Below are 26,028 nucleotides of genomic sequence, written 5' to 3' on the forward strand. Positions count from 1 at the left end.
AGCTAACATGTACTATATAGAAAATATCAGAAAACATGGGAAGGAGGTAATTGGGCTATTACCAGGGCTATTACCAGGGCCCACCTAGGCCTATGCTGCTTTAGGCCTGGTTCACACCAATGCACTATGCGTTTTGTCCATCTAGCAGTGCTTTTTGCGGTGCGTTTGGTCTTTTTTCATGTGTTTTTTTTTCACGAGTTTTTGATGCCTTTTTTTGTTGCTGGACAGATTAAAAATGCAAAACGCATCAAAAACGCACTACATGCATTTTCTCTAGCATCTCCATTGAAGTCTATTGAGCCAAGAACACAACGTTTTGCCTTTAAAAAGGTCCCTGATCCTTTCCAAGAATGCAGCAGCTCAAAAAAGCATAGATGTGAACATGTTTCATAGGAAACCATGTTAAATGGACTGTAGTGCATTTCTGCAAAAAGCGCTAAAAATGCATAGGTGTGAACCAGACCTAATTGGTGGTTTTGCCCATGACAGTTTCTTATTTAGTTGCCTAGAACAGAGTATTGTGTGAATAAGCACAGCAGTGTGTAAATATAAAAAGCAGTTGTGCATTTACACCCCCAGTATATGTGGAACAAATGCAAGGATGAATAAGTAATACGTTATACACAGCCAAAGTATACCTAGGTGGGCAGCGATGGACCCACCATTTTTGCTCCATGTTTACACCTGCTTACTAGAGTGTCACCTTATGAGCGGCCAGATCACTCACGTAAGTACATTTTAAGTTGAAGTTCCCTGATGGGCCCCCTAGCACCTTGAGACCCCAGGCAACAACATAGGCTGAGCAGATAGCATGTACCTCTGTTTACAAAGCCGTTTGTACATAGTGCAAAGTGCGGGTGTACAGGCAGGCTATGTATAGGCACAGAGGAGGTGAACATGCTCCATTCTCATGACACAGTGATGTGGTGAGTGATTACAATGATAAAGGAAAAGCCACATTAATTTGCAAGTTGGACTTTAATACACATCACTCCACATCCTGGCCATGAATTTGTCCTCATCTCACTGCTAACAACATCAGACAGCAGCAAGTTCAAAGTCCCAGGACTACACTGACAGTCATTTGTCCCTAATTATACAGGGCATGCTGCCCCTCTGATACTGTAGTGCTCATGAGATCTCACCTCCCCTTTGTTTCCAAGAGTTGTATGTGCCTGCCGCAGCATTCATCCTACCCGCACACAATCAGATATGTACAGTATACATTGCCCATAAATGCTGGGTTTATCTACACCTAAATGTATTATAGCCTAGAGCAGGGGTGGACTGACCATATGGAAACTTGGGCACTGCCTGAGGGCCCGGGGTCAGTAGGGGGCCCCATGAGATGCCCCTGGTACCTTTTTCATAGGCTTTTTTGATTTTGGGCAAGGACACAGGGGCCCCATGATCCCTATTGCCCGGGGGCCCCATGAGTTGTCAGTCCGCCCCTGGCCTAGACACCAGAAATATAAACCACAGTATACTGTATATCTGCATACACTGTACAAAATACTTCTTTTGCTCCCAGGGGCAGACTGACAACTCATGGGGCCCCCGTGCAATAGGGGGATCATGGGGCCCCTGTATCTTTGCCCAAACTCAAAAAAGCCTATGAAAAAGGTACCAGGGGCATCTCATGGGGCCCCTACTGACCCCGGGTCCTCGGGCAGTGCCCGAGTTTCCAAATGGTCAGTCTGCCCCTGTTTGCTCCAAATGTGATCTATTTTAACAAATGTTTTTAAAGTGTTCTGTATCACTGGCGATAGAGTACATGTAACACTTTGTCCCATCGTCTAGGTGTTGTCTACTGCAGACCATAGACGGATGAATTTTCAGACGAAAAACGAAAAATCGGTCGTTCTGTTGCCACCAATGCTTACGAAAATCAGACGTTTTTCGTAAATTTTCCAGCATGATCGATAAAAGAAACGAGGAGGAACCGCGAAAATCGGCCAACTAACGGTGCGAATATTCTTTCGGATGAAAATTCGGCCGATAAACGAACCGTCTATGGCTTGCATAAGGCTAGTTGTGAGAGCTGACAGGGCACCCATCAAGTGAAAGTAAGTTCACCGCAGCATTTTGCCGACTGCTATTTGTACATTGAGCAGCTTTTTTTTAACTTGGGCTTATGTAAGAAATTTTGCATCAGTTTCTTGGCAGACCCCCAGTTTAAGGGCTTTTCCTTGGGGAGTGATTTTTGGACCCCTTAAGAAAAGTATCTATGATTGAGCAATAGGGAAGGTAGAGATACAGGTATGATACTATCTGAGTATAGGTGGATGCATAGAAATAATGGGTTTGTAAAGTATGACGGTTTATCATTTTGTTATTTGAAAAAAGGACAAGCCCTTATGTGATGAAACGGGAAAAGCCAGGGGTTATGGGAGCACAGATGGGTGAGGTGAGTGCCGAAATAGAGACTGTTAGGGGATCAATAAAGCAATTTATGGATGGAGATGTGGGTTAAAGAGTGATTACTTTTAGTCCATTTAACACTATTAGGTATATAATCGGGAATAGCAATCGGGGTGGGTATACATACACAAGTAACATATCCATTAAGATATAGGGGTTGAGTTACTAAAGGTAAATAGGCTGTGCACTGCGAGTGCAGTTGCTTTATGTCCAAGGGGAAGCTCTTAATTGAGGAGAAGCTCTGCTGATTTCTTTCATCCAATCATGTGTAAGCAAAAATACCGTTTTTTTTATGTTCCTTGCATGTTCCCCTCAGATGCTTTAAAAAAGAAAGAATGATGTACAAAGTTTAGCCTATAGAAATGAAATCTCAGTTAGTGTGGTAATACTGGGAGAAGATGGTTGGTTGCTACAAATAACACACTAGATCGAGGGTCAGCAACCCACCGAACATGGTCTACCTGTTGACCATGGGCAGGTGACAAGTAGACCGTGGACAGGTCCATCCCCCCCATTTCCCCCAGCCTCCTCCACTGCTGCTGTCAATCTCATGTACATACACATGTAACCAGGGGCGGGCTGACCATTTGGAAACTCGGGCACTGCCCGAGGGCCCGGGGTCAGTAGGGGGGCCCCATGAGATGCCCCTGGTACCTTTTTCATAGGCTTTTTTGAGTTTGGACAAGGACACAGGGGCCTCATGATCCCCTATTGCCCGGGGCCCCCATGAGTTGTCAGTCCGCCCCTGCACGTAACATCCATAAAGATATAGGGGTTGAGTTACTAAAGGTAAATAGGCTGTGCACTGAGAGTGCAGTTGCGTTATATCCGTGGGGAAGCTCTTAATTGAGGCGAAGCTCTGCTGATTTCTTTCATCCAATCATGTGCAAGCAAAAATACTGTTTTTTTTTATGTTCCTTGCAAGTTCCCCTCAGATCTAGAGCAACTGCACTTTCAATGCACTTCTAAGTGTACTTGGAGTGCACAGCCTATTTGCCTTTAGTAAATCAGCCCCTCACTGTATATTGGGATTTTAGGAGCACAGCCATGATATATATTATTCATGTAATGTTCCTACAGAAAGTAAGTATCTAAGTACTATTCCTCCTGGTGCCACTTTCAGCTCATGGTTGAGGGATCATAGCCGGGCCCCCAGTCCAGGTCCTAAGTTTTTTCATCACATTGTATTATAAGTAAGTAAGTACTATTCCTCCTGGTGCCACTTTCAGATCATGGTTGAGGGATCATAGCCGGGCCCCCAGTCCAGGTCCTAAGTTTTTTATCCCATTGTATTATAAGTACTGTATACCTAAATTTATATTAAGATGTATATGGCAAAGAGTTTGAGAAATTGTAGTTTATCTATAATTTACATGTCATATATTTACCTCTGTGTTTCTCCTGAGGAAGCAGACCATTGGTCTGGGAAACGTGTAGAGAAATTCCTTCATGGACACTCTGACATGGATATAGGATTAGGTTTATTTTGAAGATGTGATGCTAAACATTGAGTAGGTCTGATCGTTGGGAGCAGAGGATATATGTGATATTATTATTATTATTACTACGAGTTTATATAGCGCCAAAGGGTTTGCTCAGCGCTGTACAATAGGGGGGACAATACATGGCACAGTACAACAACAACAAACAACGTACGAGGGGTAAGAGGGCCCTACTCTTACGAGCTTACAATCTAGGAGATAAAAATGATATACACATGGAAATGTGTGAAAAAATGTATGCAGTCTCCTGTATCTCCAGTCTCCATGTATGCAGTATATACAGTATATCTGAACAGCAAAGATTAATGAATTTTCAAGAATTTATTAATGTTGTGAGAATTTTCAAAATTGTAATTAGGGAGATGGAACAAAGTACACACTTTGTCCCCTAGAAAACAGAACACATTAATAAAAATCAAAATGAGACATCTTCTTTAAAGTAACTTTAGTTTTTCTACCATGCATTATTACCTCCATTTAGTTTATACAGCTCCATGTTATATACAGAGGTGCACAGAGATGCTTCAAAAAAGGAAGGATGATGTACAAAGTTTAGCCTATAGAAATGAAATCTCAGGTAGTGTGGTAATACTGGGAGAAGATGGTTGGTTGCTACAAATAACACACTAGATCGGGGGTCGGCAACCCGTTGAACAGGCAGGTGACAGGTAGACCGCGGACAGGTCCCCCCCCCCCCCATTTCCCCCAGCCTCCTCCACTGCTGCTGTCAATCTCAGTGCACAGCGTAGAGGAAGGCAGCACAGCTCAGGACAGAGAGCGGGGGGAGGAGCTGGCCAAATGAACTTATCATACTAACCAGGACCAACCTAGCAACCAATCACCTGCAGGTTAATATGTAAAGTTCATTTGACCAGCTTCTCCGTCCTGAGCTCTGCTGCCTTCCTCTCCGCTGTGCACTGAGATTGACAGCAGCAGTGGAGGAGGCTGGGGGAAATGGGGGAGGGGGAGCCAGAGGTCACTGCTATGGGGGAAAGGAGGGGCAGAGAACACTACTGGGGGGAGGGGGGTGACATGCAGAGGACATTGTTATGGGCAGGGCCACCCCCATAGAACTGTCCTCTACCACCCATAAAATCACCCCTCCCACAGTAGTGTCCTCTGCCCCCCCTTTCCCCCATAGCAGTGACCACTGGCCCCCTCCCGCCCAAGCAATGTCCTCTGCCCCCCTTTCCTCCATAGCAGTGACCTCTAGCCCCCTTTCCCTCTCCCTAGAAATGTCCTCTGCCCCCCTTTCCACCATCAGCAGTGTCCTCCCCCCCCTTCCCTCCCTTGGACAGGTATCTAAAAAATCTGAACTCCCAGCAAGTGGCTGGGGATTGGGATTCCTCTGCCCCCCCCCACCCTGTTGCCCCAAGGCAGCTGCCTAAGCAGCCTTATGCTGGCACCCAGCATACGGCTGCTTAGGCAGCCACGTTAGGGCACAAGGGTAGCTGGGGGGGGGGGGGGGGGGTGGCAGAAAAATCCCAATCCCCAGCCACTTGCTGGGAGTTCAGATTTTTAAAATATCTGCCTTCCAACTATCCCCTTTATTGTCCTCCTGCAGCAGCTGAAAGGTCCTCCTTGCCCTCCCACCACCCACCAGTGTACTGCTGCTGCAGGAGGATAATCCAGGGGATTGGTTCTAGAGCACCTCCCCCACTGCTCCCTCCCATCCTTGTCCTCTTTTTCTCTTTTTCTGCTGTCTGGCCCTTCCCCCAAGTGCTCCCCTTTCAACAGGGCTCCTAAAGAAAATGTGAAAAATATTAAAAATTAAAAATGTAAAAATAAAAACTGCTGACACCATCCACTGCCCTACTGACACCAACCTCTGCCCTACTGATGCTGCCCACTGCTCTACTAACACCATCCACTGCTCTACTGACTCCAACCTCTGCCCTACTGACACCATCCACTGCTCTACTGACTCCAACCTCTGCTCTACTGACACCAACCTCTGCCCTACTGACACCATCCACTGCTCTACTGACTCCAACCTCTGCTCTACTGACACCAACCTCTGCCCTACTGAAACCATACACTGCTCTACTGACTCCAACCTCTGCTCTACTGACACCATCCACTGCCCTACTGACAATAACCTCTGCCCTACTGATGCTGTCCACTGCTCTACTGACACCATCCACTGCTCTACTGACACCAACCTCTGCCCTACTGATACCATCCACTGCTCTACTGACTGACAACAACCTCTGCCCTACAGACATCATCCACTGCCCTGCTGACTGACAACCTCTGCTCTACTGACACCGTCCACTGCCTTACTGACTGACACAGTCCATTTTTAAGGTTGGCTAAGTTTGTATTTTTACAGTGACATTTGTTTTATTATATTTTCCTACATTTTCCTTGCTATTTAGTTAGACCTTGCTAGTTTTTGGGGGTTTTTTTTAAATGGCGCTGAACCCCGGTGATCTTTGATTTTTTTTCATCTTGTTCAGGTAGATCTCCACCTCTCAAAGGTTACCTATCCCTGTGCTAGATAATAATTGTTGTTGGTAGTATACACGACGTTTGTCATATTGCTGTTTAGGAAATAATTCCATGCTTTCTAAGAATTTTTTATGTTTTCTCTAAAGGAGTAAATTGTACTATAGTACTTGGCACGCATATACTCTCTCGTTATCTGCTCTGATATTGACTTAACTCTGATAATAACTGGACTCTGCTGGTCATCGAGAATTAGGATGAAAATTCAGCAAAAGGTCATATTTATTCTACATGTTAAATGCAGGTAGTGCTTGCCAGGAACATACTGTATAAAATAATTCAAATATAGAATTTGACATTTAGCTAGGGAGAATTGAGTTTCTTACCCAGTTAGCAGGGACAGGAAGTACCTACCTGTCGCCAACTGATGTAGGCCATAGATGGGTCGAAAACCGGCTGTTTTTTTAATTACTTCTGTCCCTGCAGAGAGCTCCACTATTATATTTGACATGAAAAAGTATTGCAACAATGTATCTATTTGTATCCATTTCGGATACAGATGTTTTTATTTGGATACAAATAGACACATTGTTGCAATACTTTTTCATGTCAAATATAATAGCGGACTGGAATTCTTATTCTTTTTCTTTTTTTCCTCTTCTTCATTTTCTTCTTTTTCCTCTTCTTTTTCGTCTTCTTTTCTTCTTCTTTTTCTTCTTCTTCTTTTTCGTCTTCTTCTTCTTCTTGCAGGTCACGGCTCATGCGCAGATTTTTTATCGGTAAAAAGATCGGCCAATTTGCCCATCATTGCCAGGAAAATCGTCCGATCGGCAAAATCGGACGATTTTTTTCCAACTTAAAAAAAAATGTGCCAAAATCCCAAAAATTGGCCGACCAATTAACCCACTAACGGTGCGAAAATTGGCCGATTTTCGACCCATCTATGGACTGCATTACTCTGGGGTAATTAATAAGCAAAAAATATTTACAGACAATAGAGGGCAGCAGATCCCTACACAAGGTTGCCAACTAGATTCTTTTGGGCAGCATCCTAAGAAATCATAGAAAGCTTAAAGTTTTCATGGGCACAAAATCATGACAATCATAAACTCCCCACAGCGGTGTTATTAATAATTTTTTTGTCCTAGCCTTTTTTAGGTAACACTTATGTGGTATAACATCACACTGTATCTCTATAAAGGAGCACCTCACTATCACTTCTATTACCATCCATCAATACCACAGAATAGATTTTTATCAGTTAATGGAGTTTAGATGATGCATGAGGCTGAATTCACAAGGTTACCACACCAGGATAAGTACCAGTACCTTCATTTTCATTTCTAATATCATAAGTGAGTCGTTTTCATTTGAGTCTAATGAAATGTGACAATGAGAGTCACATGACTGAAAGTAGGGTATCTTACGAATGTGTTATCACATTCGTGAATATTGCCACATTTGTGAATAGACTTCATACCTGACTGATACTCTAATGCAGGGGTCAGCAACCAGAAGATTTTGATCTACCAGTCGATCTCAGCCAGGTGACTGGTAGATTGCGGTCTTGGCTTGCTGACCCGCCATCCCAGAGCATCAAACAGAGGGACTACTTGTAAAGTTGGAGCTGTAGTAGGGAGCAAGAGCCACATAAGTGGATGTCTCCTCTGTAACTGGCTCCTGCCCCAACTGTACTCCACCCCCCCAAGATTTACGTGTGAACATGCCCTAAGGGTGCCGCTGAGGGCTCTTTCACAAGTACAGCCGGCACTGCTGCTCCTCTGAAAAGCAATCCGAGTGTGTTTTGGCAGGTGGTCAGGAAGCAATATGTTGCCTCCTCACCACCTGATTTAAACCCATGATTGTCATGCGTTTGCAACACGGTAGTATGGCAATTAGAGGTTGCAATCAGGTGTGAGGAGGCAAAACTGCGCAATACTGTGCTCGGTGATCTTTGACTTCTCCTATGTTGTTCAGGTAGATCTCCACCTCTTTAACCTCTTCACGCCAGCCGAATGCAAATGTGTGGCCTCCCGGCGTCTGGGCCTAAACGCTGAGCGGGCGCACATTTGCGTTCTATTAAAAAAAAAACATATGTGCTGAGTGCGCGCGCCCTGCGCGCTCCAAGCACACATGTCCGGTACTCACAGAAAGGTCCCGATCTCCTCTTCCGATTGGGACCTTTCCCGATCATGTGACCACCGTGACAGCGTGTCATGGCGGTCACATGACTCTAAACCCCGCCCCGCCTCCCTAATTCTGAAACCCTTAAAGGGCCGGGAAGTGGCGGCGCCAAGGGGTTAAGGTTGCCTACTCCTGCACTAATGGAATGCAAAAACAATATTAATAATACATTTCCACATAGGTATGGACAACTTCAATCATTCTATTTTATTTTAGTGCCATTTAAAAATGTTTGTCGATGTCTTGGTAAATTCTGTTTGGTAATATAGAGTCTTTTCTTTCCGTAAAATCTTTATTTTTTTTCCCTTGAACGGCAGTATTTCACTATAATATCTTCATTTGCAATCATTTCTCTTTCTTCTTATGACTGATCAAGCTATAAATAGAAAAAAGTCTGGCCCTCATGCAATGTAACAATCCTGTAATGCATCACAAGCCATATTTAGCATCCTCGCCATTTCTAGGTCTGTGCTTTATCTTGTTTCTATGACAACAGCTGGCGATGAAGCGGCTCCATGTGCTCCCACAGACAGCTCTGACAAGGGAGTGGGCTGTTTTGCCTTACTGTACCCCTAGAGATTTAGCAGAAAATACACGGGTCTCCACTGACTTGGGAAGGGAAGGCAGTGACAAAAGGTAAGGTTACTAAGAGGAAAAGTTCAGATTTTTTTATTTTAGTATTCCTGTATGAATCATTTTTATTATTTTAATATTTATTTATAATGTATTATAATTTATAATAATACTATTTTATATTTATTATATTTTTTTTAAATAAAAGGAAAGTACAAATGAGCAGCAGGATCAACAATCAGACTGTAGCAGTTTTCACCACAGTAGACCATTGCAACACAACTGATAATGGTGTCCATTTATGAACCAGCAGTAATAGATCGCTGCTCAGTTTTCCGGCATTCTCGGAGAACACAGTTCTCTTGTGAATGCCGTTTATGAAACATATGTAGATCAGTTCTCCAAACGAAGGGAGAATGATCTACAAACGCTGGAAAACGGCTGATTTTACTATAATCTCGCGAGATTACAGTAAAAGATCAGTTTACTAAGCAGAGGCAAATTATCTCTGCTTAGTCTGCGGTCCCTCCGATTCTCCAGCTCTGGGCTGGAGAATCTGGAGGGAGAACACAGATCTCCAGTGAAGGGCTGAACATGTTCTCCTGAGTGTTATAAACTGTGAATGACCAGAGAATAACTGCGATCCTCTGAATCACAGCTATTCTCTGTGTCATAAAAGGACACTGTCTAGTAGGGAACTGGGATTCACCAAATTTAGGTGTTGATCCTCAAACATATTAAATCAATGTACCATGTAAGTATGGTAAAAAAGAGTGAAAAAAAAGATAACTAGGAAGGGAAAATTAGACAAGGAAGAAATTGGAAAAAAAAAGGAATAGAAAAGGGTTTAAAAGCTAAAGTAGCAAATAGAAAAGAACAGGCCATAGATGGTTGAACCCCTCAGCTTGGCTTCCGACTCCCCAGTATAGCCCCAATATTGCATAGGGGATTGTAGATTGTAGGGGTTCCAAATTTTCTCAAATCTAGTTTGTTTATTGCAAAGAATACTAGCTGAATTTTCATGGAGCATTATCCAAGAAAGCTTGTTCTTAGTCACACAACTGGAGAGTTCCATGCTTATATGATGGACAAATCGATAAAGAGGGCCACTTTAACATTTTGTACAATATTGACAGTAGTCACAGAATGGATCAGGCTAAAGACTATGGTCCAAAAATGTTTGATTTTCAGGCAGATCCACTAAATGTGGTACATGGTGCTCTCCAGTCCGCAACCTTGGAATCAGAGGGGAAGCAGTAGGAAAGATCTTTGTGATTCTCAATGGTGCCATATAACAGCTAGACAAGACTTTTTGTAATTCAGCTCTATAAGTGTATAATTGAGGATCCCCCTGATTTTTTTTGTTTAGTATTTAAAATGAATTTCCCCTACATGGAAGATAAAAAAATCCCATTACAAATATATATTATTCAGCTTTTATGCACACATTTATATATTATTCACACCACACTTGAATTATAAAGCATTACATATGCAACTTGTGCAGCACAGTGGCTAAATGGTTAGCACTTCTGCCTGCCAGTACTAGGATCATTGGTTCAAGTCCCAGCCACGGCACCTCCTGCTTGGAGTTTGCATATTCTCCCTGTGTCTGCGTGGGTTTCCTCTGGGTACTCCAGTTTCCTCCCACACTCCAAAGACATGTTGGCAGGTTAATTGGCTCCTGTCTAAATTGGCCCTAGTATGTGTATGTATGAATGTGAGTTAGGGACCTTAGATTGTACAGCCCTTGAGGGTTAGGGACTGATGTGAATGTACAATATATATGTAAAGTACTGTGCATATTAACGGCGCTATATAAGTACCTGGAATATATAAATAAATAAAACTTCAAAGCTTTATATACATCATGTAAAGGCAAAGTAAACTAATGTGCTCAATTAGGTTTAATTTTACTGTAGTCATAAAAGTGAAATATATTTCTGATTGGATGGTAGATATGGATATGACTTACTTTTGAATTAATGGTTGTTGAATTGCTGATAATTACTAGTGGCCATCTGGCATTGAGAATATATATTCCCAATAAGCAGACTCATACACGTAGATGACCTAGTCCCTGAATCTGTTGATATGGATAATGGAACAATAAATGAGTTAAAACTGATGGCTTTTTTTGTTATCCAATAAGTATGTTTTTTGTTATAAATCATGTGTGTCAAAGGTCCCTTGTCCCTTGTCCCTAAAACCAATTTATTACACAACATGTAATGGTTCATACCTGAAAAAATGGTAAAATAGAAAATGTCTGTTGTCTTTGTTTTGCTAAACAAAGCTCTCTTTCTCTCAAACCCCTGCGCATGGATGCATTCTCCCCAACAGAGGGGATAGCAAATTATGCAAGTGAAGGGATTTGAATCAGAGTTAAGGAGCCCTGTGATGATAGGGGTAAGCAGTAGTAACTGAGAGACATTTAGCAATGTCCTAGTAACAGGGCAGGGGGGAGAGACACTGTCTCTGGGAGTTTTTCAGCCAGGCTTCAGGTGGTATATAAATGTTCTACAATTATAGCAAGACCGTTATTCAATTTCACTCGGAGCTTTTTTTTTTTTTAATGTACAAGCACCCTTTACCTGCATAGGCAAACCCCAATTGGGTGACATTTAGGGGGAGATTTACTAAAAGTGGTAAGCTCTAACGAGCAGGGTCCTCTGTTTCCTCTTGTACCAAATTGTATTGTAACTGTAATGTCTACCTTCATTTTGTAAAGCGCTGTGCAAACTGTTGGCGCTATATAAATCCTGTATAATAGTAATAATAATAAAAGTGGTGCACTCGGAATCTGGTGCAGCTGTGCATGGTAGCCAATCAGCTTTTAATTTAAGTTTGTTCAATTAGGCTTTGATAATAAAACCTAGAAACTGACTGGTTACCATGCACAGCTGCACCAGATTTTGCATACTATGGCTGATCTCCTGATGCAACTTTTGAGCCGCTTCCTGTCCGCATATATGAACGCCTGTGTCAGATGCATATCATTGCTCTGCTCCAGCTTTCCAACAGTGCCAGTGGCGACAATGCAAACGTAGGGTCTGTTGGCATGGCCACTCATAGTCTCCAGTGGAAACATATGCGACAGGATGACAAAGCAGAACAGCAATTCAGAGACAAGGATGCACTATAACAGAAAGTGTCTAAAAAAAATTACCTTCATAGTGGGTACCAGGTATTATAATTAAAAACATAGAACATAGAAATATAGAAAAGTGGTGGTGGAAAAAGACCGAGTGGTCCATCGAGTGTGCCTGTTTTTCTTTTTTGTGTTTTTTTTGGGGGGGGGGCGGTGTTTATTTTCTTTTTTTGTTTTTGTGGGTTTTTTTGTGGTTTGTTTTTATGGGGGGTGGTGTTTTTTTTTGTTTTTTGTTAACTTTTTTTGTCTGAGTGTAGATCTTTGCTTGTCCCAAGCATGTTTAAAGCTATTTACTGTTGGCTGGCTTACTACCTCTGCTAGAAGTTTATTCCAATCATCAACTACTCTTTCAGTAAAATAGTACTTTCTGAGATTAGTTTTGAACATTCCTCAAGTTAGTTTAAGATCATGTCCCCGTGTTCTTGATTTTGGTTTTATGTTGAAAATACTGCCCTCCTGAACCTTATTCACCCCCTTGATGTATTTAAGGGTTTTAATCATGTCTCTTCTTTTCTCCAGACTGTACATATTAAGTTCCTGATAAGGAAAAAAGGAGAGGCACCTTCTAAGTGCAGTATAAAAAGATATTTAATAAGCCACAAATGGTTAACCTCACAATGTGAAAGTAATAATAAAAACCATCAGTATAGCCGTAATCCGTGTCCTGCAGGGGTCCGTCCAGTGGGGTTCCTGAAGTCGCTCTTGATATGTTTTATCCCCCAGACCTTTCACAATTTTTGTTACCCATCTCTAGACTCGTTCTATCTTATCAATATCTTTTTGTAAGTGCGGTCTCCAAAACTGGACACAGTATTCTAAATGAGGTCTAACTAAAGATCTATATAGGGGAATCTGGACCTTCTTCCTCCTGCTTGTGACCCCTCTAGTGATGCATCCTAGAATTCTGTTTGCTTTCCCCGCTGCCTGGCCACACTGTTTATTCATTTTGCAATCATCTGAAATGAGTACCCCCAAGTCCTTTTCCTCTGTAGCGTTGGCCAACAATGTACTCCCAATATTGTACTCTCTCAAGGGATTCTTTTTCCCTAGTTGCATTATTTTACATTTGGAAACATTGAACTGCAATTTCCTTTTTTTTTACCAATCTTCCAGCAATGCCAAATCATGTTCCATGTTACAGACACCTCCAGGCATATCAACCCTATTGCACAGCTTTGTGTCATCAGCAAAAAGACATACCTTACCCAACAAACCTTTAGTTATATCACTTACATATAGATTAAATAGAACAGGACCTAGTACAGAGACTTGTGGTAGACCACTATGGACTGGTCTCTTTTCCGAATGAACCCCATTTACAACCACACTCTGGTACAGGGGCGGACTGACAACTCATGGGGCCCCTGGGCAATAAGTGATCATGGGGCCCCTGTGTCCTCACCCACACCCAAAAAAGCCTATGAAAAAGCCAATGAAAGGTACCAGGGGCATCTCATGGGGCCCCCTACTGACCCTGGGCCCTCGGGCAGTGCCCGAGTGCTCGAATGGTCAGTCCGCCCCTGCTCTGGTATCTATCCTTTAGCCAACTGCATATCCACTGAACCACCCAAGGGCTTAGTCCTAGCTTGTACAACTTTTGTATTAGATCATTATGAGGAACTGTATCAAATGCCTTCCTGAAATCAAGATATGCCATGTTCACAGCACCACCCTGGTCCAAAACATTGGTAATATAGTAAAAAAATCCAATCAGATTAGTCTGACATGATCTGCCCTTGGTAAAAAGATGAAAAAGTGACTTTTGAAATTACATTGTGTTTAAGATATTATATGAGATCTTTGTGATTGGATTTACATTTACTTTATTAGCAAGAGAAGTAACAATAAAGTACTGTTTGAGACAGAATGTTAATTGCTCCATGTACAAAGCTCCCACAAAAGTTTGGTTGCTTTAGATGCTGGGGCAATTGCCATTGTATGGCTTGGGCACAAATGCTGGGAGGATTTAGCAAATGAAGGGGTTAATTAGAGTTAGGTCTCAGTAAGTGTCAGGTGTTAGATTACATTTAGGTTTTATTAGCTACTTAAAGTTGTGGAGGATAGTTAAGAGGGGTTTCAGTTGTCTTAACAAAAAATAAAAGTCAGCAGCTTCAAATACTGTAGCTGCTGACTTTTAATAAACATACACTTATCAGTCCAGGGATGCAGTGCTGTCATAACCTAGGCTGGTTCTTCATCAACCTTCTGGTTCCAGGCACCGTCATGTTGCTTGTGAGAATCTGGCTGTGACTTCCTATGGCTTCATAGCTGGCTCCCCAGTGAGCATGCGCGGGTCACACTGAGATTTCTGAATGGACGCGCAGCCTACTGGTGTATTTGACATGTCCCTGGAGTTTTTGGGCAGGGAGGTGGATGTCGGTACCTATTAAAGGGGGTTACCAGGGACGGACTGACAACTCATGGGGCCCTCGGGCGATAGGGGATCATGGGGCCCCTGTGTCCTTGCCCATATTCAAAAAAGCCTATGAAAAAGCCAATGAAAGGTACCAGGGGCATCTCATGGGGCCCCTTACTGACCCCGGGCCCTCAGGAAGTGCCCGAGTGCTCGAATGGTCAGTGCGCCCCTGGGGGTTACGCTTTTGTGATGCTTTGTGTTATCGATACTCTTTATCTAACCCAGCACATTAAAATCTGATTGTACAATCTCCTTTAGATCTACCAAGTTATGTCATACAAGAGGCTGCTTGACTAGATACTAATTTATTGGGTCGTTAAGTATGCCCTTATATTACATAGCTTTGGTAAATCTACAAAGATCGCACAGGCAGACTATAACGTACATAGTAAGCTTTAGGCTACATGCATGCGGGTAGTGCAGCCCATCAGCATCAAATCCTGGGTGCCAAATCATAACCAAAGCCAGCAACTCCTCTAAGCATCCACTATATCATCTGCTACAATTCCTGCTGCTGGATTCCCCACAAGTGTACAGAAAATAATAAAAAGTAATTAAAAAAATAAATGTCACAAACAAGTGCCAGCAACCCTCTCCTGCTGCACTGGGCACAGGTCCAAGAAAAATGGCCCTTTAGTCTGCATATTATACCGAACATTCAAAGCACTCTGTTATACGTTATCCAAGTAAAGGGTTGTTAGCTACATAAGAAAAGACACAGAGACCATGTGAAATTGTTTGTAAATGTATTTTCTCTTGAGTCATAAATGACAGTCACTATTCCTTACACCCAGAAGTCAACAAATATATCCATTTACTAAAGAACAGTCACCTTCAGAACTAACATTGTTCTCACTTTTCCTGGAAATTACCAAAAAGAATAATTTACATTCACTATTATTAGATTTGGAGAACATCCTGAAATTGGTAAGTAAACAAACATTTGAGACCTAGATATAAAAGTGTTAAGAAAAACAGAAAAATAATGTCATGCCAAATCTTATTAGTTATAAGTTATCATTTTTTTTAGATTAAAACAGAAAAGCTTTTTTATGGGACAGGTTTTTTTTTAATTCCAGATTAGAGGTTTTAGCATATCCATATGTAATGAAGCCTTATGATTATAAAGCATTTGAATAACATAAACTGATATGATGTAATCCAAATGAATTCCTATAAGCTGCATCAAGTTGTATCAATTTTACTTAATTAATGAAGCAAGCCTGAGAGTCTTGGTGTGCGGAAATCCACATCAACCAATCAGAAACAGGATTTCACCAGTCACCTGTTTCCGTCTTCTAGGTTTAGAAAAGTGGATTTCTGATTAGTTGCCATGGATTACTGCAGAACATTACTGTATATAGAATGTCACACCTTTCTACTTAGTACATAATATGCTCAATACGGTTTGCATGTCTGAGTTCTATTCATGACAGTTGAACGATGTTCCTCTGGCTCTACAGATACGTTTCCACTAAACTAAGTGGTAGTGCTCACAATACTCACACTCAGTGGAGGTCTATAGAATATATTCCTGTTAAAGTAGCATTAAGCCCTTCTCTTTTTTTATTTTAAAGGCATAGTTCACCTTTACCAAAAACTGCCCATGCAGGTAAGGGGTGGCATAATGAATTATGCCTTTGCTATAGATATATCATCTATGTACCTTGTGAAGCCTCACTGAAAAACTCCCAGAGATGACATCATCCCATCCTGCCTTGTTGCTGGGACGTTGCTAATACACTCTCAGCTGTTACTGTTTCCTCCACTAGCTCAGAGACACTGCATCAGGGGAAAGAAAGCGTATGCAAGGGGGGATTGAATAGAGAAAAGGCTTGCTCCTGTGATGGTGGAAGTGAACAGTAACAGCTGGGAGTGTATTAGCAATGCCCTAGCAACAAGGCAGGAAGGGATGATGCCATCTCTGAGACTTTTCAAGTCAGGCTTCGGGAGGTTTGCAAACGGCCTACACCTATGGCAAGAGCATTCCACAACTTTGGTCAAAGCTGCACAGTTTGTTTTTATCTACAGATGCCCCTTATCTGCACAGGCAGTTTTTTGGTAAAGGTGAATTATGCCTTTAAAGTGTTCACTTCCACCAAAACCACCTACAGCATTAACAATTTTGAGCATATATTCCCAATCTCTTACTTTGTCACTTGCTCTTTATGGATGCCACTAGCTTGAACGTTGGTCAGGGAGGGTGGGGAGTGCAGGGAGTGCACACTGTAGAGATCACATGACTGCTCACATCAGCAGTACTTGGTCCCTCATCCCAGGCCATCCTATATATGGTCCCTCATCCCCCAAGGTCCACCTATGTCAGCTACCTATTTGATAAAATAGCGCACACCCTATCCAATGTTAAAGTGCCCTAGTCGGCATATTATGGTCATATGACTACCTTCATCCTTAATGCCATGATAACGTGGCACATGCACGCCCCGTTACAGGCTGAAGCGTGCACGTAAGGGTGGCTTGATGTCACCTTGCAAGGCAGGAGAGCCACCAAATGTAAATGAGGAAACGAGAAACTTCTAAGGCAGAATGCAAAGGCTGGGGACAGGAAGCAAAGAGCAAACATTATATGTCCTGTTGTGAGCTGCTACTGTACGTATGACATTTCACCACGAGGGTTTAATAACACTTTAACTTTGGATATGCATTCATTGTGAACACTTGTGTATATTGAGGCCCTTTCTATACAATGTTCAAAGGATGTAGGCTGGTTCTGTTTATTGAGCTGTGAACAGAACTTGATGCAAATGTTCTGTGGGTAAAGAAAGCCACTCCTTTTTTTCCCCCTACATTTGATATACATACAAACTACTTAAACTGTTAATTTAAAATAAAATAAACAGCGGAGCTAGGTCACTGTAAGAAATATTTCATGAATACTTAAATCTCTCAATGCATACATTGGATTTTGTAATTATTTGGGAACCATTATCTCAGAAACAACTAAAACAAACAGTTTAAAAACAAAAATTGTACTTATCAACTTCTATCTAACAGCACCATGGAATAAAGGCAAATGCCCATATCAGAAAGGCAGTACCGGTTACTGGTCTTGGTCCCAAGCCTCAACAGACAACATTCTTTCTACTTTCGGAAGCTTATTGCTGGCCAGTTTAGGGTATTCAACAATTTTCATGATTGAAGTTACATTCATGAGATGCAGTCTACTACTGGAAACCAGGGAATTTTTAGGCACTTGTTATCAGGCCATGATGGTCAGGAGAGGAGAGTAATAAGAGAATCACACTGGAGATGGTGTCAAGACTCAGAGGTCACATGATCAAATAGGCAGAGGTTTATTACCTCTACAGCTGTCTTGTGTAAGCTAAAAGTCAATCCTAGTTAGAGCTTACACATGGCTGAAGACTCTCTCTCTGCCACCACGTGACAGTGTTGATGCCTGATTGGCCAAATACCAAGCAACAGCACTTTCACATGGAAATAAGAGAAGTGCATACATGCTCTCCTATATCCAGAAGTACGGGTATTTCTCCTTACTCCAAACAGGGAACAAAATATCCAGAGAGTAAAAGAAATGTGAGTATGAGCTACTCCGCTTTACTGTAGGAGCTGTCAAATGGGCATTTCTATGACAACAGCAAATGTAGAATGACTAAAATGTAACTTCCATTATAACTATAGAAGTCATTCTGTTTCTGCAAAAGCAATTGCCAGCAATGGAGCAGTGTTAGAGCAGAAACACTGGTTCAATCAGAAAGAAAGAGATTCATTGGACAATATAAGTTTAATTTAGCAATTTTGCCATTGATGAAGTATTGCCAGACAGAGAACCACCCATCACACGTGGGCTTTAAGTGCCAGCTCACCCAAAAATGACATTTAAATCAAGGCCGAATCCTGGAATGCTGAATCACCAATAGCTTATTTTGGGGACTTGGGATATTTTACAATCTGGGTTCCTATGTCTGGCACCCCCCTGCCACCACAGAGTCATAATAGCCACAATTCCTGTCAATTAATAAATTAGATATTGTATTTAATTGAGAACATAAGAGTCTTTCATAAAGACCAACCTTTCTCAACCTTTTGGTTTCAAGTGTAGCTCAACAGAGCAACTCTTGAAATAACTTTCAGAACTCAAGGAACCCCTGTTAATAATTACCATCCAATTCTAGGGTAATGGTCACTAGGAAAAACACTCCTTACATGTGTGATCATGGGGAAGAAGCTTATAGGTAGCTAAAAAGATCTTTGCTGTCAATGATTACTTATCTGAGAGGTAGAAATTGCTCCTCACTCAAAGAACCCCTAGCAAACTCTGGAAGAACCCTATTTGAGAAAGGTTGATCAAGACCAAGGCAGAAGGGAGCAGACATGGGATCTAATGTGAAAAGATCTCATATATACAGTCACTTTTTCTTTTTTTTTGGAAAGCAAGAACCTACATGTGTTCATATTAATGGTTTTGCTATTACATTTTGATTTCCTAGTTCTTGGACCCATCAGATGTCATTTATTATAGTCAACACCCACCAGCAGTCAATCACCTCTCTCAACATTCTATCATACTTCTTTATTGACATCCACCTACTGTCACTCCTCTTTGTTGATGCTCACTTGAAGTAACTCATCTTTAATTGGCAGTTGTCACATCTCTGCTGCAAAGCTCATTTACATTTTACAACTTTCATTTCACATTCATTTGATTAATGACACATTCATGTAATCCCCTTTTTAATTGCTTTTCCTGGTTCTCATTCTTTAGCGTTTTTATTTAAAAAATAAATCCCATATTCTCTTTGTACAGCATACTGGGACTGAAAAGGTTCAGCAGATTAACAAGTGATTTATTTACAAAGCCTTGGTGCAATCAGCTGTGTAGTAAAAACAGGGACTGATAGAAGGAAGCATAATGCCCTTGGTTTGGGTATATCATCAGGTGTTACATTAAGAGTCCTTTATTTTTAAGGCTGAGATGTACTACAGAATCAATTATTTATTCCATTCAGTGCCAGGAAGACTTTCAAACCTCTGCATTGCAAAGTACTACAAGTCTTCCTGGCATTGACACACAGAAAGCTCCCCGACCTTACTTTTGAGGCAGTTTGTTACAAACCTACAGATAACAAGTACAGCTGTGAATTGTGCTATTTTAAAGTTCAGAGGTCCTCCTGTGTGGGGTTATTCCAGAGTTGCGTCATTTGTGGAGGTAGGCATCTAACCACAGGTCCCCTGACTTTCTCAGAGATCTAAAGACAGAAGAAAATGAGATCAAATGCTGATCAAAGCATAGTAAGCAAAAATGTGATAAAGAAAATATGAACACAAACATTAATATTCTAAGGCACACAAGAACAAACCAGAAATCATCTTTCTGTACACTGACAGTAGGATCTAATTGGTTACAATGAGTTGATGTATATTAAAGCAATCACATTTCAGCAGTAAAGGTGCAACGTTTTGGCGTCACGCAGGACCCCTTCATCAGGAATGTGATAAGTGCATTGCCATAGCATTTAACCACTGCTAACCCAGCACCGGTATACCTTTAATAAGGTTTGTACACCGGGAACTGCAGGAAAGCTCAGCGATCATGTGACCACTGTGATTGGCTGATACAGTGATCACATGATTGGGAACTAGTCCTACTGGATTCTGGTCATTAGTAAAGACTAAGGGCTGCCTTTGACAGGCTTGGTCTCTGTGCTGGGAGCATGCAATGAGTGCACTTTCAGCACAGACACATCGCCCACCCAGAGACGCATATGTGCATTGTGTGGTTGTTAAAGCCTGTCCTTTTGCCACAACACATAAGTGTTATGCAGGCGGCAACAGGTTAAAGAACCATCCATCAATCAAAATTCAGAAAGAGAAACAAAATAGCCAAATCTTGATCTTTGATGTCATAATGTCACAAACCTGCTAAAATGTCACAAACCTGCTAAAATAATGCAAAATAAGTGACCCTGCCTATCCATAGATAACATAACTTTAGCCATTATTCAAATTACTGAAGACAGAGGGCAGCAAGTGTGGCAGGCTCTTGGAGTATGTCGTGAGGTTAGACTGCAAGCTCCTGAGAGTGCACAACATGTCAAACAATACAACCTTTTCTTTTTTATAAAACCAATGAACATTTATAGTCATATGTCAGGAATGGCATCATATTCACATTCTATGAAAATAGGATGTATAGTGATCAGGGGCGGACTGACAACTCATGGGGCCCCCGGGCAATAGGGGATCATGGGGTCCCTGTGTCCTTGTCCAAACTCAAAAAAGCCTATGAAAAAGGTACCAGGGGCATCTCATGGGGCCCCCTACTGACCCCAGGCCCTCGGGCAGTGCCCGAGTTTCCAAATGGTCAGTCCGCCCCTGATAGTGATACATATTATAGTGAGGAGGAGGAGGAGGAGAAGTGCTGAACCTTTAGATACAATTATAGTCCTGGTTAAAAAGTATTCCAGCAGTGTCTGAATCCACAGGCAGCTCCAGTATCTTACAGGAGGCTAAAAATCGGCTAAAAAGCATGTGAGAGAAAACATATGAGAGTGCCAGTATACTGCTATGTGTCCAGAATAAATGTTAGAAACATAGAAAAGTTATGGCAGAAAAAAGACCAAGTGGTCCTTCGAGTCTGCAATTCACCCACGCTTTTTTTTTACTTATAATTTTTTTTTACTTTTTTCTCTGAGTATAGATCTATGTTTGTCCCAAGCAGGTTTGATGCCACTCACTGTTGACTGGCTCACTATCTCTGCTGGAAGTCTATTCCAATATAACAGTATTCCATGTTGTTACTTGTAACATTCAGTAAAAGTAGCCAGCATGTTTCAAGGGGTGCAGAGGTCCCCCTTTATCAGGGCTGGAATGCAGTAGGAACTAAAACTTAGAAATGAAGAATAATTGTGAGTGCATGATCAGTAAGAAACAGATTAAGCCCTTAAATCTTTACATTGTTATGTATGAATTATCTAATATACTACTGTGATGAAAAAAATAACTTCAGTATTAAGAGGCTATCACATGCCACTAGAAAAGTCAAAGGGAATTTGGTAAAGCAATTATTATGGTTTTTTGGTGGTATGGGCCTTTTAAAACAGCCTAGGGCTCAAGCCTAGTACACACAGGCCGAATGTTGGGTTCAATAAAAACCAGAAGACTTTTTGACCGAAAAAGGTCTGCCAATTGGCTCCCAATCAGCACTGACCGGTATGTTCTGGTGGTGGGGCCGCCCCCCTGTCAGAACACAATAGTTCAGCGGGGTAGATTGCTGTACTAACATTGGATTGCTAGTACAGCGGCTCCTCCTGAGCTCTGCAGTTTTTCTTGTTCAGCCCGCTGGGTTGAATAAAAGAAACCTGCTAGCGTGTACCAAGTTTAATTCAGGAAAGCCTTGCAAAAAGTTTTTCAAAGCTTTCCAACACATGAAATTTGTATAATACTTAGCGGTTAATTCACTAAGAGATAAATACCGCATGAATGAATGAGTTAAAATAACTCATGCGATATTTATCTCAAAAGTAATCAATTCACTAAAAACATGCGTTATTTAGCAGATGCATTAAATAAAGGCACACAGCAATATTGTGAAAATATGAAAACATTCTAATGTGCTTTCATTCACAAAATGATCTCCCTCTGATGAACTGTTACAATTTTTTCATTCCTGATAACAGCGGAGAACCTTTTTTTTACACTGATACATTGTATACTTTTCACTACCTAGTCGTGCAGAGCTCTTCTAATTGTTATTTCATACATTTCTAAAATACCACCACCAAACACCAGGTGACAAATAACAAATGTGTGTTTTTTAGTGAATTGACCTGAAACCCTGGTTCACACACACTAGGGTCTGGGATTAAAAATCCCATTTCAATCTTTGCAGATGACACCAAGCTGTGCAGTGGAATAACGTCCTTACAGGATGTCTCCATTGTACAAGCCGACCTCAATGCACTGTTTAATTGGGCAACTATGTGGCAAATGAGGTTTAATGTTGATAAATGTAAGGTTCTGCACTTGGGGGCTAAGAATATACATGCATCATACATACTAGGGGGGGTACAACTGGGGGAATCAATGGTGGAGAAGGATCTGGGGGTTCTGGTAAATCACAAGTTTAATAATGGCATGCAATGCCAAGCTGCAGTTTCTAAAGCGAGAAAAATCCTCTCTTGTATTAAAAGAGGTATAGACTCCAGAGAGAGATATCATATTACCCCGGTACAAATCATTAGTAACACCTCATCTGGAATATGCAGTTCAGTTTTGGCACCAATTCACAAAAAGAACATTGGGGAACTGGAGAAAGATTTGGTTCTGGCCAGCTCAGTGGATTGCTTTAAAAAAGCCTGGATTCTTTCTTAGATACACAGAATATAACTGGATACTAACATTTATAGATACAGTTGATCCAAGGAATATCGGATTGCCTCTCGGGGGATCAGGAAGGAATTTTTTCACCTGCAAGAACAAAGTGGATCATGCTTTGCTGGATTTTTTTTTGCCTTCCTCTGGATCAACTGTGGGTATAGGATTTGTTTTTTTTTGGTTGAACTAGATGGACTTTTCTCTTTTCTCAGCCAGACTAACTATGTAACTATGTAACACTGAATGCAACTTTGAAATTGTGCTACTTCACTTGAAATAATGCGATTTCAAAGCAGCAGATCATTGCGAATTGTACCTCTGATTTCACAACGGGATTCGGGAGGGGCGGGGGGGGGGGGGCGAGGGTGCGGGGGCGGTCCATTCGTGACATGATACATGTTACACCCTGAATATGGGTGTAGCATGTAATGTGTTACCAAAGATGAACTTACCCTTTAAGGTAAAAACATTTTTAGGTTTAGTGTCACTTTTATGATTTATCTCATTTCTTGGTGGTACTTATCTTACAATTTTAACAAAAGTGCATTATTTACCTCACATTCCACATTTTAATTTGATGAATTGACTCTTTTATTATCTCATGCAATATTTCTACAAAATGAATCACATGATCTTCATATCACATGTGGTAACCTTTAGTGAACTGACCCCTTAGTGGTTTATCGGCTAAATGCAATATTTTCTCTGTTAAAGCAATAAAAAAACATTCAATCCAAACAAGAAATAGCCTACTAACATTTGTTTTTTTGCACAGATTAAATGTTCATGCCCTTCTGCTGGGCAAATTGCTATGCATATTTTATATAAATACACCCCAAAGTGTAAAATTTAAATAAATGGCTATATCTTTCAAGATTCAACAGCCATAATACTTTACCAAAGAAATATAAGCTGCTACAAGGTTCTCTTTAGCTGCCAAAAGACTGTAAGAAACATGCTGGACTAGAAATTACAACAAAGCAGTTAACAAATTTGTAAAATGAAGAAAAAGATTCTGACCCAATGATGTCCTTGAAGGCTTTCCACATGGGTTTTTCTTCGTAGAGTACATCATACTTTTTACACAGAGAACGTACAAAGGGAGCAATCTTGTAATAGTTGTGGCGAGGCATAGTTGGGAATAGACTATAGAAAGGAGAGAGAAAATACAAGTTCACTGTTTTACCAAATGACACACAAATAAAGTAAGTTCCACCAATATGGTAAGAATATGCCCTGTAAATATAATGTATTGTATATATGAGCTTAGACACAATGTCCGCCAGATTTGTTGTGTGCTCTGCACAACTGCTAGCATTGGGCTTGATTTACTAAAACTGGTGCATAGAAACCAGTCAGCTACCAGGTTTTATTGCCAAAACTTAAGGGACCTTTCATACTGGGGTTCCATTTTTTCCATCAGTTCAGTTTCTTGGAAAAAAAACGTATCAGTTCACATCCATTTTTTATCCGTTTACATCCATTTGTCATCAGTTTACATCCGTTTTTACATCCTTTACCAATGCAAAAACAGACTGTATGTCCTACATATGGTTTTTGTCCGTTTACATCTGGTTTTCATCCATTCCGTTTTGTTTATGGAAGAAAAATAGGGTTTTCTTCTATTCAAAAAAACAAATGTTAACCGATGCGGACATTAACAGATGTAAATGAATGATCATCCATTTACATCCGCTAGTCCATAAAAAAGCATGGGTGTCCATTCTTCATCTAAAACGAACAGATGAAAAACGGACAGACGGAACGCCCGTGTGAAAGAGCCCTATTTGTACAAGCTGAAGTTAGAAGCTGATCAGCTACCATGCACAGCTGCACCAGATTTTGCACCCTCCAGTTCTTGTAAATCAACCCCATTAGAACAATGCCAAAAAAAGAAGGATGGACCAGGGGCGGACTGACAACTCATGGGGCCCCTGGGCAATAGGGGATCATGGGGCCTCTGTGTCCTTGCCCACACTCAAACCACACCCAAGAAAGCCTATGAAAGGTATCAGGGGCATCTCATGGAGCCCCATACTGACCCTGGGCTCTCGGGCAGTGCCTGAGTGCCCGAATGGTCAGTCCGCCCCTGGTAAGGACTATCCATTCCATGTCAAGCCAAAAGTGACCACTTACTTCCAATTCCCCATCCTGCACCTGCAACATTAACAGGTTTGGGCAACCATTGGGTAGTGTAAACATTCATCTTCTAGCCCAATTGGCCTGCTAGTATAAATCAGCTAAACAAAAGCTGCAGGATATCTTACAGTTCATTTATGAAAGCAGCCACAGCCAGAGTACAAAAGCCTGTCCTTCGCCATCATGCTGTGGAGAAGGACTCTTTCTTTGCAGACTCTCTGCAGAGGATCTTCTGCTGAGTAAGAACTAGAGCTCTCCAACCATCAGGGACTTGGCCAATTGCAAGTATGGCGACTGCGGAGCTATAGGTTGGACTCAGCAGGGGGGATGTTGGATCTCTACAGAGAGACCACCGTTTCTGTACAGAGAACTGTCCTTTACTGCAGCAAACTGGAAGGGGACAGGCTTTTCTACTTTGTCTGTGGCTGCTTTCCAAATTAAAGCACCCCTAACATTGAAGGAGAAGAGGAGGGACAGTTAATAGAACTTGAGGAAAACTGGCAAACATGTAGATTAGCATTAACAAATGCATTTAATTTGTATCCAGTCAAGTTAGCCATTGCACCACATAAGTTCATCAGTATCGAACTGTAGGAAACAAACAGCATGGGTAAATGTAAGAACCTCTGTCAGCATCCTACTGCTGTCTGTGTCCCAATTAGACAGATCTCTCCTCACTTCCTTTCTAAATCTACAAACAGGTTTTTGAGTGGACTTGACCTTTAAGATAAATTCTGAATTTTTGCTGTGATATTGTGGCCTCATCTTGAATATGCAGTTCAGTTTTGGTGAACAATCATCAGGAAAGATGTTGAGTTAGAAAGAGTTCAGTTAAGAGC

The 26,028-nt window shown here is 41.5% G+C and overlaps 1 protein-coding gene across 1 annotated transcript in view; it reads right to left on the bottom strand.

The window, feature by feature from the left end:
- Window positions 1-15,424: 15,424 nt before the first annotated feature.
- Window positions 15,425-26,028, bottom strand: part of FADS2 (fatty acid desaturase 2) — a 41,492-nt gene continuing 30,888 nt past the window's right edge. Inside the window, exons 12-13 of the mRNA XM_089655033.1 lie at window positions 24,071-24,196; window positions 15,425-19,923 (exon numbers count right to left, since the gene is read on the bottom strand). Of these exons, the coding sequence (XP_089511159.1) occupies window positions 19,872-19,923; window positions 24,071-24,196 (178 nt within the window). The 3' untranslated portion in view covers window positions 15,425-19,871. The remainder of the gene's footprint in view (window positions 19,924-24,070; window positions 24,197-26,028) is intronic.

This window comes from Staurois parvus, unplaced genomic scaffold (genome assembly GCF_062004578.1).
Source record: "Staurois parvus isolate SC_StPar_1 unplaced genomic scaffold, SC_StPar_1.0 ptg000818l, whole genome shotgun sequence".
In the NCBI taxonomy this organism is placed as follows: domain Eukaryota; kingdom Metazoa; phylum Chordata; class Amphibia; order Anura; family Ranidae; genus Staurois; species Staurois parvus.